The sequence below is a fragment of the Stegostoma tigrinum genome, chromosome 6 (genome assembly GCF_030684315.1).
Source record: "Stegostoma tigrinum isolate sSteTig4 chromosome 6, sSteTig4.hap1, whole genome shotgun sequence".
Lineage (NCBI taxonomy): Eukaryota > Metazoa > Chordata > Chondrichthyes > Orectolobiformes > Stegostomatidae > Stegostoma > Stegostoma tigrinum.
Window position 1 is genome coordinate 87,633,069 of NC_081359.1, and position 12,876 is coordinate 87,645,944.

At 39.7% G+C, this 12,876-nt stretch overlaps 1 protein-coding gene across 3 annotated transcripts in view; it reads left to right on the top strand.

The window, feature by feature from the left end:
• Positions 1–12,876, top strand: part of cog6 (component of oligomeric golgi complex 6) — a 117,011-nt gene that overhangs the window by 67,043 nt on the left and 37,092 nt on the right. For all 3 annotated transcript variants that reach the window (XM_059646738.1, XM_059646737.1, XM_059646736.1), the window contains exons 5-8: positions 529–640; positions 733–815; positions 2,834–2,904; positions 9,355–9,448. In XM_059646738.1, the coding sequence (XP_059502721.1) occupies positions 529–640; positions 733–815; positions 2,834–2,904; positions 9,355–9,448 (360 nt within the window). The remainder of the gene's footprint in view (positions 1–528; positions 641–732; positions 816–2,833; positions 2,905–9,354; positions 9,449–12,876) is intronic.

Below are 12,876 nucleotides of genomic sequence, written 5' to 3' on the forward strand. Positions count from 1 at the left end.
TGGCAGAAAAAACATGTACGGAAATCGAACACAAGCATAATGCTTCCACTGCACCACTGCCATTCTTACAGCCTTTTCCCTTCCACTGATCTGCAGGTATGCAGTCTTTAAAGGATGAATAGCACAATGAAAATCCCCGCCCATTCAGTTTATCTGTCTGCCCAAGACGTATAACTGTCTCTCTAAGATGAAGTGCAAAATTTACATGGAAAACAAATTGGGAGCAGAGTAGGCTGTTCTGCCCCTAAGTTTGTTCTGCAGCCAGATTTACGATAATTAGTTACTATCAGTTCTGAAGAAGGATCACTAGACCTGAAACGTTAACTCTGATCTCTGCACAGTTTTCTCCAGTACCACCTTCTCAATTATGTTGGGTACATTGTTAACCAAGTTTGCAGCAAATCATGCCTAATGTGGTCAAATTCATATGGTGTTTGAGTTTTTCCAGTAGGTTGTTTGGCTGGAAGTTGAGCAGTAGCGAGCCATAGCTTGTGATTTCATGTGTATACTGTTTTCTTTTCATTACAGTCAACGATTAGAAATCCGAGCTGAGGTAGCAAATGCTTTCTTGTCTAAGTTTCAGCTTACTGCAGATGAACTGAATATCCTTCGAGGCCCAAGAGAAGGACCAATTACAGAGGTAATCCATACACTCTCAATTCTTATTATGTAGAAAAAGCATGATGTTATACTTACAGAATTGTGCCTCATAATCTTTTGTATGCCTTTTAGGACTTTTTTAAAGCACTTGGAAAAGTGAAGCAGATTCACAATGATGTCAAGATTCTATTACGAACAAACCAGCAAACTGCAGGGTAAGGAGTGTTTTTCATGCCCCTGCACAGAAATGCTCTAATTTTCAGCCTCTGTAGCAAAGTATATGTTGTGTAGAGGAAACAAAGGAAAGGATTGCGAGCTATACTACTTTGATAACATTGTTTAATTGTAACTTAGGGTATGGCTTTTGAGCAGAATATTTAGGAATGAAACAGACACACAGACGGTGAGCGGAAGAGGTGAGTGACAAAAGAATGGAGCTTTGTGACCATGGAGCTGACTAACAGTGCAGTCTGATTGAAACTGAAATAAGAGTCAAAATCTGAACTAAAACAGGAAGGAAATGTTATCGATTTCCTGTGAGGTAACAATTAGCAGGAAATTTCAACACCAAGATGCTTGTGGGAAAGCAAATTCAGAGTATGAGGCTGGGTAGAAAAGTATTTGTGGAACAAGTTGTTAAATTGGTATCATGGGTTGAGGCCAAAAGAAGAAAGCACAATTAATAAAATGCAGTTATAGAGTCATAGAGATCTACAGTACAGAAAATGGACCTGCAACCCATCATATAAGTACTGGTCAAAACAGCCACCTAAGTATTTTAGTCCCATTTTCCAGCCTAAGTCCACAGCTTTGTATGCTGTGGCATTGCAATGCACATCTAAATGTTTCTTAAATGTTCCTTCCTGTAATGTGGATTCCAGAACTGCACACAATATTTTACATGTGCCTATAGCATAATCTCGCTACTCTTAAACTCTATGCCTCAACTAATAAAAGCAAGTTTACCATATGCCGCCTTAAATATCAGGACAGGTGGATAAAGGAGTGAAGGGACTGGTGTACATGTACATCAAGGTCTCTCTGATCTTCAGTGCTTCTCATGGCCCTATCATTCATCATGTATTCCTTTGCCTTGTTTGACCAGCCCAAGTGTATCACCTTGCATTTATCCAAATTGAATTCCATTTGCCACTGATCACCCATCTGACTAACCCATCCATTTCCTCTTGTTGTCTAAGCCTATCCTCCTTACTATTTTCTGTCATGTCCATTTTTGTATCATCTGCAAACTTAACGATCAACTCTCCTACATTCAAGTTCAAATCGTTTATACAAACCACAACAGCAAGAGCCCCAAAGCTGACCTCTGTGGAACCCCCAACAGACACAGACTTCCATTTAGGAAAATACCCCCCAACAATCACCCTCTGCTTCTTGCCACTAAGTCAGACACTTATTTGTAAAGAAAATGAAATCTGAGCCTTCTGCCCTAGCCTGTCCCATTTGTTTGGCTTATACCTCCTTTCTCATTCCACTGGTTAACTGAGGCCAGTTAGAGCAAATTTCCAGCAAGCCTGATGCTGTTCAGGCTAAAGTCCAAGGATTACAACATTGAGATCAGAAATCCTGACCAATTTTAAATTCTGTAATGCAGAATATTAAGGTTATTGCTAAGAGAAGTTAATTTATCTCGTACTGGTAACTGAACTATGAAACCTACCATTGCATATCGTCCACTTAATCATCAAAAATTCTCTGCTGTATGCTGTTGAAATATTAATAAAATTAATCAAATATTTAATGAAATGATCAATTACTGTGGGTTGACTTTTCAGTAACTTTGTTCAAAATAGAGATCAATTAAAAGCTTTTGACTAACAAAGCACATTTAAAATTAAAATTTCCAAAAATTTATACTTAGAATTTACACATAAATTCCACCTGCATTAAATCTATTTATACCTTGAGGCTGTGCCAATCAAAAATGGCTGTTTGCTCGAGAGTTTCATATGTGTTCCTGGAAGGTTGCTTTGAATAATTGCATTTTACGTTAGGCACCCTATGAATGCAGCCTGTTAATTAAGCAGGCAGAATACATCTTCCTTTCTAAATTTCGTCTGATCAGTTTCCAAAGCTATGAACGTGTTGCATGTAAATATCGCATTTTGTCATGTAAAAATGCATTGTACTGCTGGTGTGCAATGATCAGAAAAAGAAATGTAACATAACATCAAGGGCTTCAGTATGATCCATTACATTCTCTGTTTTAAAGACTGGAAATTATGGAACAAATGGCACTGCTCCAAGAGACATCATATGAAAAGCTTTACAGATGGGCGCAAGGTATGTCTCTTATCCAATAAAGCTCTGATATAACAAACTGCAGAAGTTTTATATGAATTAAGCAGAATGTGTCATGTATGCTCAAGTCAATCATTTGAAGATTCTCAGTCATGTTTGGCAAGAAATTTAATTGAAAATTGCTAACTGTAGTGATTCATTCTGAATAATTTTGTTTTTCTTTGAAATGAGAATTTTTTGTGCATATCGTTATACTGTAGATACAACTTTACCATTGTCAAATTATTTCAGCTGCTTATAATTTGCACTGACTTCTTGTGCTTTAGGCTGCTGACCTTAGCAATTAAATCAAGACTCAGTGATCAAATTTCCATGAGTTGAAATTCACCATTTCTGTTGATTATTCTCAACATATGTAACTTGTGAGCACAAACTCATTGTGAAGCATGTTTGCCTTAGACTAGACGTTCAAATTTTTTAGTAACATTAATTTCATTGAGCTCCTACAGAGATCCCACTGTGAAAAGATTTTGATGAAGGAATACTTTATTGAGGCCAGTTCTTAGAACAGACGTTCTGCAGAGTATATTGTCAGTCATGGATTGATTTGATGAACTTTAGGTGTTCTCTGGTCTGTGACTTAAATTTTCCCTCCTTTCTTGAAAATGGTGACTTCTGCTTGGGGCATACATTTCATGCATGGCAGCAGCCTCGGACAGCATTTTTTTTTGTCAAAGATAAAACAGTGAATGATTCTGTCATCCTCAATTATCTGGGTTGTAAACAAGATTTCTGCTGACTTTAATCTCTTCACTTACACAAGTGGAGTCAGTTGTAGACATCAGCTGCCACCCCATTTGGGATTAGCTAATTCATTACAAGTGTAAAGCTAAAGCTGGATCATTTATAATCTGCATGGCTCAATAGGACTAGAGATAATAGAGAATTATTCTAATGCTGTTGAAAATACAAGTGCAATGCTACATGGATTCCTCCAGAATTCCTGATATCAGTGCCATCTTTCAAGCCCAGACAGGCACCCAGTCAAGTCTGCAGCTGCCATACACATTTCCTGTCAATTGCCCCAGATATGTTGGACAGCTAGAAAATGGCACCCAGTTTTGCCAACAAGGACCTGTGGATGGTGATGGTTGGAGGTGAATGCAATCACTGACCGTGGAGCATGGCCTCAGATGTAGGTGTCTGCTGTTGAATCTAGAAGGCTGGACAAGCAAGCAGAGACCTGGAATCGTCAGCTAACCCCTCTGATGTATACACCAAGAATTTGCTAGTTTCTATCTGGCAGGGGAGAGAATGGCAAACTGTATACAGGTAGTTCTGCTATAATGTGTGTTTCATTAATGCGAATTGGCTGTAATGCGATTGATGAATAGTGGATGCTGTTTGGGTAACATCAACTTTTTGCTGTGCAGATACAGTGATTTTCTATGGCGATTTCCCTATAATGTCATTTTCAATGGCAATTTTTTATAGTGCGAAGTCAATCAAGAATGCAACTATTGCATTATAGGAGATCTACCTGTATCAATGAGCTGAGATGGCATGATGATAATAATAATAATAATAGAGGTGGTCTTGCAGGCAAATCGGCCCTTTGTTGCTCGGTGGTGACAGTCTTGTCTTGACTTTCACTGCTTGGTTGGAAAATTAAACTTTGTGCTGTCAACGTCGGGGATCTCCTTGCTGCCCAATCTCATGCAACACACCCGAATTGCTAATGCTAACCTTGCCCGATAGCTGGGAAGATTCTGCCCAGTGTTACACTATGCTGTTATACTTTCTTCCTGAATAAATCAGGCATCTTCTCCACTTAATTGGGTTATTCAGCAGCTGTCTGAGGACACACCAAAGCGAGCACTCTCCCATTTGAGCTAATTCCCCTCCTGTGGTGCAGCTCCACACACTCAGTTGATGTCCAGTGGATTTGAGCAGCCATTTTCCCCCTACTCCGGTATCTGCAGGAAAACCTTGCCTCCATCAGCCCGCTGACCAAGCTCTGCCAATGTTTTGCTCAGACCAATATGCCCAAGCAGCAGTTGGACTCAGACAGGGCAGAAAGCCACTTTGATGAGGAATGAAATGCTGAGAAGATTGTAATTGTTGATTCGAGGGCGAGACAACTTCAGCCTTGATGCAGCCACTGTGGTGTGACGTGGTAGGGCCCTGTCTGACTGACAGAAGAATTAGTTTGCGTTGCAGTACTGATTGCTTGCATGCATTCTGTTGGGAGAAAGAAACACCCTGCTATGACCACCTGAAGCTTGTTGGCCTCCCAGATCAAAGAGTTGACCCCGACTGAGTGTTGCAGACTGGCACATTCCAAGATCCAGGACGCTCTGCTGAGGGACGCAATAAAGCTTGAAGCAGAATTCTTTCATTCTTCTATGGGATGTGAGCATCCCTGACAAGGCCTTTTTTTGCCAAACCTTAACTGCCCTTGACTTGCGTGGCTTGCTACACCATTTCCAAGGTCAGTTAGCAGTCACCCACGCTGCTGTGGGTCTGGAGCCGCATGTCGGCCAGATTCATAAGAATGGCAGATTTCCTTCTCCAAAGTACGTTAGTGCACCAGATAGGTTATTGTGGCAATGAATTATCGTTGTTATGGCCTTCATTACTGAAACAAGCTTTATCCTCCAGATATTTTAAATGAATTTAAATTCCACCAACTCCCATGGTGAAATTTGAGCCCATATCCTAAGAACATTAGTCTGCAACTCTGGGTTACTGATCCAACGAAATTACCATTACAACTTCCAAATTGCAGTTGGCAACTTTGGGATTTTGAAAAATATCCTTAGGTAAATTCATCTCTCAGGTTATCAGTTGAATGAGGAATACACAAGTGATGCACCCAGTACTCAGAAACTGAAGGCAATAACACATCACTGTAAGTTATTGACCATGTACCTATATTCCTAACGATGCACACATTCTCCGCAGTTTCCATTTAAACATATAACTCTTGACTGGTTGTTCAATATGACAGATGTTGAAAGAAATAAACAGCAAAGATGGCTGGACAAACGTTTGCTTTATTCATTCATGGAATGTGGGCATTGCTGGCTGGGCCAATGTTTATCGCCTCTCTCTTATTGCCCTTTCACTGACTTGTTGGCCATTTCAAAGAGCAGTAAGTATCAACCATATTGCTCTGGGGCTAGAGTCACATTTAGGCCAGACCAAGTAAGGATGACGGATTTCCCTCCCTCGGGCATTACTGAACAAGATGTGTGTTTGTGACAATTGACAGTGGCTTCCATAGGTTAGTTTTTAATTACAGAATTTTATTCAGTTTAATTTTCACCAAGTGCTATGGTGGAATTTGGACCCATGTCTCCAGAGCATCAACCTGAGGTCCAGTGATATTACCACTGCCACCACTTCCACTGATAAATACTGATAAGCAGAACATCTTTTTTTTAAAAAAAAGCTTAATTCCACTAATTATTTGTAATTTAAATGCTCTACAAAGCTTTTGTTTTCCAATTATAGGTTAGGTTGCAGAATATGCAATCCTTTCTTTTGAAACCGTAACAGTACACAAAAATACAGATCGGTGGACTGATGAAAATCATCTTCTCTATCCCAGGTTTTATTTGCTTTAGAATCAGAGAGGTGTGGTAAACCTGCCTGCCACATCTTGTGAGGAGATACTATTGCAAAAGGGATTAAATCAGAGGTTTAAGTTCATTCTGGGACAAAAATGACAGAGGTTCTATCAAGAAATTCTTCATTTTTCAACATGTTTATATGAAATTCCCCAGTGCTTTAGAAGATACAGGAACTTCCCAGAATTAAATAGTAAGTTCTTAGTTTTCATCCCTGTTCTGTTCTGAGTAGCTGGTCTCAGCTGGAACAGTTATTACGTGCAGGATAGAACGGAGTCATAAATTTGTGGTAGTCTCAGATAAATTGCGTGGAGCAATTAATAGAATCTTCTTTACTCGGGAGTAGGTACAATGTGGAATTTGCTGCCTCGTTGATCAGTTGAGTCAAGTAAGGCAGATACATTTAAGAGTAAGTTGGATAAACACATGACGGAGAAAGTCATAAGGGCATGTTGATGGGGGTTAGGTTGGATGAGGGGAACAAAAATACCATCTCTGTTAAAACTATAAAGAGGTAACAGCAGTAGGCTTTTCAGATTAACAAGTCTGCAGTGCTGTGCAATAAGATCATAAGATCAAGTGGTAATCCTCAACTCTACTTTCCTGCTGCTGTGTGTGATGGACTGGGCTGTGTTCACAACTCTGTGATTTTTGTGGTCTTGGGCAGAGCAGTTGCCATACCAAGTGTGTTGCATCCAGATAGGATGCTTTCTATGGTCCATCTATTAAAAATTGGTAAGAGTCATTTTGGGCATGCCAAATTTCCTTAGCCTTCTGAGGAACTAACAATGTTGGTGTGCTTTTTTAACAGAAGTGTTGACGTTGGTGGATCAGGAGAGATTGTTAGTGACACTTATTTAAGGAATTTGACCACCTCCACCTCAGCACCATTGATGCTGACAGGGATGTGTCCTCAACTCTGCTTCCTGAAGTCAACGAACAGCTCCTTTGTTTCGTTGACATTGAGGGAGAGATTGATTTCCAATAAGCTCTCTATCTCTTTCCTGTACGTGTCTTATCATTGTTTGAGATCTGACCTATCGCAATAGTGATGTCAGCAAACTTGTAAATGGCGTTCAAGCTGGATTTGGCCACACAATCGTGAGTGTACAAAAAATACAGTAAGGGGCTGAGTACGCAGCCTTATGGAGCAGCGGTCTTGATTATCCTGGAGGAGGTGTTGTCTCCTATCCTTATTGATTGCAGTCTGTGGGTCAGGAAGTTGAGGATCCTATTGCAGAGTGGGGAGCAGACTCCAGAGTTTGGAGACATGTTTGGTTGGAATTGTGGTTCTGAAGGCAGAGCTCATGTCAATAAGTAGGAGTCTAACATAGGTATGCCTGTTATCCAGATATTCCAAGGATGAGTGTGAGGCGAGGGCGATGGTGAATACTCTGGACCTATTGCAACAGTAGGCAAGTTGTAGAAGATCAAGGCAATCTAGGAGGCTGGAGTTGATGTGTGCCATGAGCAGCATCTCGAAGCACTTGATAATGAGAGATGTCAGAGCAACCAGATGGTAGCCATTAGGCATGCTGCTTGATTTTCCTTTTGCACCAAAATGGTAGTGATCTTCTTGAAGCAGGTGGGCACTCCAGATTGTCATAAGGAGAGGTTAAAGAAATCTGCAGATATTCCCACCGGCTCGTCTGCGCAGGATCTGAGTACACAGTTGAAGTCTCCATTCAGGCCAGTTGCTTTGGGTTTCCTCTCAAGATCGCTGATCTGAGGTCTGAGATGGTGATTGTGGGTACAGGTGCACCCGAGGCTGCCAGGGGAGGCAATGTTGTTTCACTGACCTTCTGCTCAAAAAGAGAGTAGGATGCTTTAACACACTGGGGAGAGATGTTTTGCTGCTGGCGATTCTACTCCACTTCACTTCGTAATCCATTATATCGTGTAAGCCTTGCCACCATTGACAGGTGTTCATGTGGTTAGTCTGAGACTCTAGATTAGTCTTGCATTGCCTCTTGACATCTCTGATGGCCTTGCAAAGGTCATACCTAGATTTCCTAAATCGGTCAGGGTCTGTTGATTTGAACATCTTAGACCTGGACTTCAGCAGACAGTGGATCTCCCGGCTCATCCATGGCTTCCAGTTGAGGAACACCCGGATTAATTTCTTTGGCATGCAGTCCTCTGCACACTTACTAACGAGGTCTGTAACGGTAGAGGCAGACTCATTTAGGTTGGCCACTGATTTTTTGAAATTGGATGAGTCCACTGACTCTAAGCAATCACAAAAGAGCTCATCTGTTACCTTAGATTAGCATTGTACCAGGTCTTCATGCTTCAGTTTCTGCTCAGAAGCTGGGAGAAGGGGCATAACGTTATTGTCTGATTTTCCAAAATGTGGGTGGGAAATGGAGTGGTTGGCATCTTTGTTTGTGTAGCAATGGTCAAATGTATTTGGACATCTGGTAGAACATTCTTCTACGTTCCAATGAATGCAGGTCCAACCTACTCATTCTCTCCTCATAAGACAGTACTGCTGTAACTGGTATCAGCCTGGTAAACCTTCTCTGGAGTGCTTCCTTAAGCCACTTTATCCTTCCTTAGATAAGGGGTTCAAAACTATTCACAATATTCCAGCTGTGGTCTGGCTAATGTCTTCTGTAGTTTTAACAGGACTTCCCTATTTTTGTACACTATTCTTTTTGAAATTAAGGCCAGTGTTCCATTTGTCTTCCCTATTACCTGCTGAACTTGAATGCTAGTCTTCTGTGATAAATACACAGGCCAAAGGTTGGGCAGAACATAGTGCTATAATCAGCATGTAACACTCAGTAATACACTGAAAATCAAAATTCAAACATTAAAAATCTGAAACAATTTTGACATTTTGTATTATTCATTGCAGCTGAATGTCGAACCCTGACTCAAGAATCTTGTGATGTTTCTCCAGCACAGACTCAAGCTATGGAGGCCCTGCAAGACAGACTTGTGCTCTACAAGTTAGTACAATTTTATGTAATTGACCTAATTTAACATCACTATGTTACTTCTTGGAAAATCTCCTGAGAAGCTGCGCAAATTTACCATTGTTGTCTGACACCTTTTCTTTGAACTCAGTTTAATCGTTAGCTGCTTCTATGGTGAGCGCACCGTAGGGCTCACACCTTACCTTGAGCAATACAATTTTAAATAATCCTAGTTTTGATCCACTATCTAAGCATGAGCTAAGTGGCATATTTGTTTCTCTTTCCCTCTCAATTCTTCCTAATGCTATTTCTGAGGAAGAATCATATCAGACTCAAAACTTTAACTGTCTCCACTGATGCTGCCAGACTTAGAGTTTCTCTGACATTTTTTCTTTCCCATCTTTGTTTTTGTCGACTCCAGTGATTTTTTGGGCACATTCAACTTTTGGATTGAACTTTTGTCAACTAGTTCTCAAGTATTTTTATTGTATGGATTTCCAAACCAAGAAGTATGAAATGGAGAGCTACAGGTTAATTCTCTAGTCTTGAGTCTTCTTGTTCTTAACAAATATGAAAATGACTTAATTTTGAGGCTTTGAAACTGGAGCATCTGCATCTGTCTAGTGTCCTTTCCAAGAAATTGCTCACCTTTGCAATGACGAAAGTGTCAAATTGTGTGCAACACATTTCACAGTCTCTGAAGGTTCGTGTTACTCTATCTAGAGTCCCGGTTATGGGTGATTTAGAAGAGAGAGAAATCACATATTGAAGCAATCTATTTTATAAAATAACATTTAAAATACAAATTATAAATGTTATTTTCTTGCAGACAGGTATAAAATGCAGTGCAAAAAACTTGCAGTTGTCGTATGTTGAAAGCCATAAATTGTAATTAACTTTGATTAGTTTTTCTAAATATTAATTTTCCATGTTCTCTGGAGTATTTTATTCACCCACATGTATTGATGTTGGATATATTCATCCTGATCATGCACCCTGCCCTGAAGGTAAATTAAGATCAGGCTTCAGGTAATCAGGAGCATACAACCGCACTAATCCCAACTATCCATCATGGAGAATAGCTATCTTTGTGGATAGCCAACAAACAATGAAGGGTAAGAATGGTCTCTCTGGTCCATCCAGCCTGTGCCACAGAACAGAACTTTACAATGTCATTAGTTTTGAATATTTTTGCAGATATCCTATTAGTTCAATTTGCATGTATAATTAGTTCCTATGCTCAGTTTGCAGAGCTCTATCTAAAGAGATTTACAGCCTTACAAAAATTAACTCCTGACCTCACAAGGTGTGTTCTCAGTAAGACTCTGGACCCTCAGCAATGTGGTTGACTCTTAACTGCCCTCTGGGTGATTAAGGACAGACAATAAATGCTGGTCACTGATAACGTCATCCTGTGAATGAATAAAAAACGAACTGACCTCAACAGGGCCATGAAAGGTTCCTGCAATTAGCCTTTGTTCCTTTTAGGCAGGAGTGAGAAAACCAGAGACTGGTTCTTGTTATTCAGATTCCATTGGATATTGTACAGGACGAACAACGTTGCTCTCAGCTATGATACCCTGCAGAATTAAATAAACTGACAGCAGTTATTAGAGATCACACAGTGAACATTGGGGTGAGTAAACGTCATGGTTTGTGTACTGGAAGAGCAGCTCTGCAGTTGATAGATGAAATCCCCCACCTTGGATAATTGTGGAATTTAATACGATAAATATGATAAGCTGTAACAGTTGTCAAAGAAAATAATCACGAAAGCTTTCAGAATGTTATAAAAAACCTCGATTACGAAAGATTTGCAGAGAGGAACTCTGCCATTCTACTTAGTCAAACCTCCCTATGAATTCAGTCCCTCACTATAAGATTGACTTTTCAATTTAAACAAAAATTATTAGAAACACCTTTTAAAGGTGTTTTAAAAGAATTTTTTTAAAAATTGGCAATTATGATTTGAAACAGAACTGATCTCCCATTCTATTATTAGACCTATGTAGAGTAGAATCAGGGCAGGTCATCTAAACTTCAGTGTCTTGCTGAAATTTTGGTCCTGCCACTTAATTTTGAAGGCTTGGTCCAGAGTTTTGATTATTGTTACACAGTTTATGAAGAATTTTGGGCAACTGTCTGCACCCTGTTCCTGTATTCCATGTGGATTGGGCATGTGCGGACTCCACAGCGGATGGAAGAAATCACGTATATAAACTACATGCGATGGAAGTTGGTCCAGGTTTAGCGTTGTCAGTAGATTTTGTGAATGTTCACATCAGTCATTATTTTTGGACTGAAAGGAATGTAGTTATACATTACAAAATTGAGAGAAATCCACTGTGTTGACTTCCTGCCACTGCTTAATGTTTGCTTCTAATACAACTTATTTGTAGTTTAAGCCCTATATGGAGCAAGGGTTTGAACATAGAGATAATTTTTTGGGATGAGGTCGTTGGCATGAATTTGATTGCAGCTAGAGGTGTAACACTGTGAAGCCAATTCTTATACTCATGTTTACATACACCTGCATGCTGCATAGTTATTCTGGTGCAAGAAATCTCTTTAGACTAGTGTCATATGGCTTGTAGTTGCTCTGTACACAACTTAAGCTAATTGACAAATATGACACAACAACAAAAAAAACTATGATTCGACTAAATCTGCTTTTTATTGTCTTGTTAACAGTGTATTGAATCAACCAACTTCATTAAAGACAAAAACTTAACATGGTTACAGTGATTTTTCGAACTTTTAACCAGTCATTCCTGTAGGGAAATAAATATTTTATTTGATTCTAACAAAAAACATGTTTGAAGTATGTTTGGAAGGAGTTTGCAACAATACCTGGATTAATATGCATCAATGGAAGTTATGTGCATTATGCAGGATAGCTAAGTACTAAGTTCTCTTAAATCCAGATAGAATTCACTATAAAAATACATTTCTAGGTAGATGTACAAATCATGGAAGGCACTGCAACCTAAACCTGTTGGACTATAACCTGGTGCCATGTGATTTATTTTAAACAAATAAAATATAAATTTACCTCTGTATAATAATGATCATCACATTAAATTCTGCCCAAAGAGTAACCAAGAGGAATCCAAGTCCCAATGGCAGAACTAGAAGTGGGTTCTGTTCCCATAGTGTGTCATTAGCCAGTGCACATGCAGTTACATGCCCTGTATGCCCAGCACCTCCCCCTCCAGTGTTGCCTGCTTTGGGTCTTCCAACCTCTGTTGTTAGTTGGCAACAACCCTCCTTTGTCATATTCTATTCTGCTGTTCCACAGGTTGCAAGAATATTGAGTTGTATAAGATCTAGAGCAAATTCACTGAGTTAACTGTGTGAAGACCACACTGAGTTGACTATGATGTGGAGGCGCTGGTGTTGGACTGTGATAGACAAGGTCAAAAATTTGTACACAGTCAATGTGGCATTTTATAAGTTCCTAC